The sequence below is a fragment of the Eurytemora carolleeae genome, unplaced genomic scaffold (assembly GCF_000591075.1).
Source record: "Eurytemora carolleeae unplaced genomic scaffold, Eaff_2.0 scaffold1667, whole genome shotgun sequence".
Lineage (NCBI taxonomy): Eukaryota > Metazoa > Arthropoda > Copepoda > Calanoida > Temoridae > Eurytemora > Eurytemora carolleeae.
Window position 1 is genome coordinate 16920 of NW_019397601.1, and position 1257 is coordinate 18176.

General features: G+C 34.8%; 1 protein-coding gene across 1 annotated transcript in view; it reads right to left on the reverse strand.

Annotated features, from left to right (window-relative positions):
- Positions 1–233: 233 nt before the first annotated feature.
- LOC111715128 (uncharacterized) overlaps positions 234–1257 on the reverse strand; it is a 16702-nt gene continuing 15678 nt past the window's right edge. Inside the window, exons 21-22 of the mRNA XM_023490394.1 lie at positions 837–896; positions 234–475 (exon numbers count right to left, since the gene is read on the reverse strand). Coding sequence (XP_023346162.1) covers positions 400–475; positions 837–896 — 136 coding nt within the window. The 3' untranslated portion in view covers positions 234–399. The remainder of the gene's footprint in view (positions 476–836; positions 897–1257) is intronic.

A 1257-nucleotide genomic window follows, 5' to 3' on the forward strand; every position in this document is an offset into this window, starting at 1 on the left:
AATATGCTGAAACAGTTCGGTCAAAAGAGTCAGAGCTTTAAACATCATGTAATTTAAAGTACACTTAATATATCGCAGAGTAGAAGAAGCTTAATATTTCGAGTGTTTTTTTTTTCGACAAAATAAGCTCTTATGGGAACTGAGTTATTGCCCCAAACTCTGACTTTCTAATCCCTTTTTCCATGCAACCCAATACTGTAGAACTTAGATATTTTACACTATGAACTCTGTTAGATCAGATAACCTAAGTTTGAAATATCAAAGGTTTATACTATCAGGTTGCAAAGATATAGGGATTAGAAAATTGGAGTATGGGGCTAAGGCTCAATCCCCTTTGTCAGGTGATATCCGTTCTATTATCGGATTTTTAAAAAAAAGTTTTTTTTAACACAAAATCTTCTAAGATTTATTTGACAAAGAATCTTCTTCTAAAACGTCTGGAAGAGAGCACGTTCTCATACCAAAATCTTTTCTTCTAAAATATATTTGAAATTTTTAAAAATAAAGGAATTGAGTCATTGCTGCAAACTCTGATTTTCTAATCCCTATATCTTTGGAACCCAATGTCGTAAACCTTTGATATTTCAAACTTATATTATTTGATCTAACAAAAGGTCAAAGGTCTACGACATTGGAATCCAAAGATGTAGGGATTAGAAAATCAGAGTTTGTGAAAAAGACTCAATTCCTTTTATGATTTGTCCCAATTTTCATAATATTTTTCTCTCTTTCAATTTTTCTCATTGGATCTATTTTCTTATTTGTTACTTAATTTTAAAAAATACGTATATTTTACTTATTTTTTCATGTGAACTGACATTTTTATGCTCACTCACCGTTTCTTCTTACTGTTTGAGTGGAATTCTACACATTCCATTTCCGGACTGGAACTATCCCTGAATGCATTATTGAAGCTTAATTTGTTATACATTGTAACAGTGGGCGAGTTTTGTTGATCTTTTACGATCAGCAATTCAAGGATTTTTTGGATCGCTGAGATCATAGCTACCAAGGGGAATCATGCCCCCTTTCCCCCCCCCCCATCTTTAACCCTACGGTTGGACTTTAGAGTCCTATTTTGAATCCTAACGGATTTATTTGAGTTTGCATTTGGATTCTATAAATAACCCAAGCGACGCCGAATTTTCCGTTATCTTGAAGACCCAAGCGTTGGGGAGGGGGCGGAACAACCCCGGGGTAGCTAGGGTTAAATGCGATCCTAGGATGGAGCAAAATCGAAGGAGGAGAGTTAGTTGA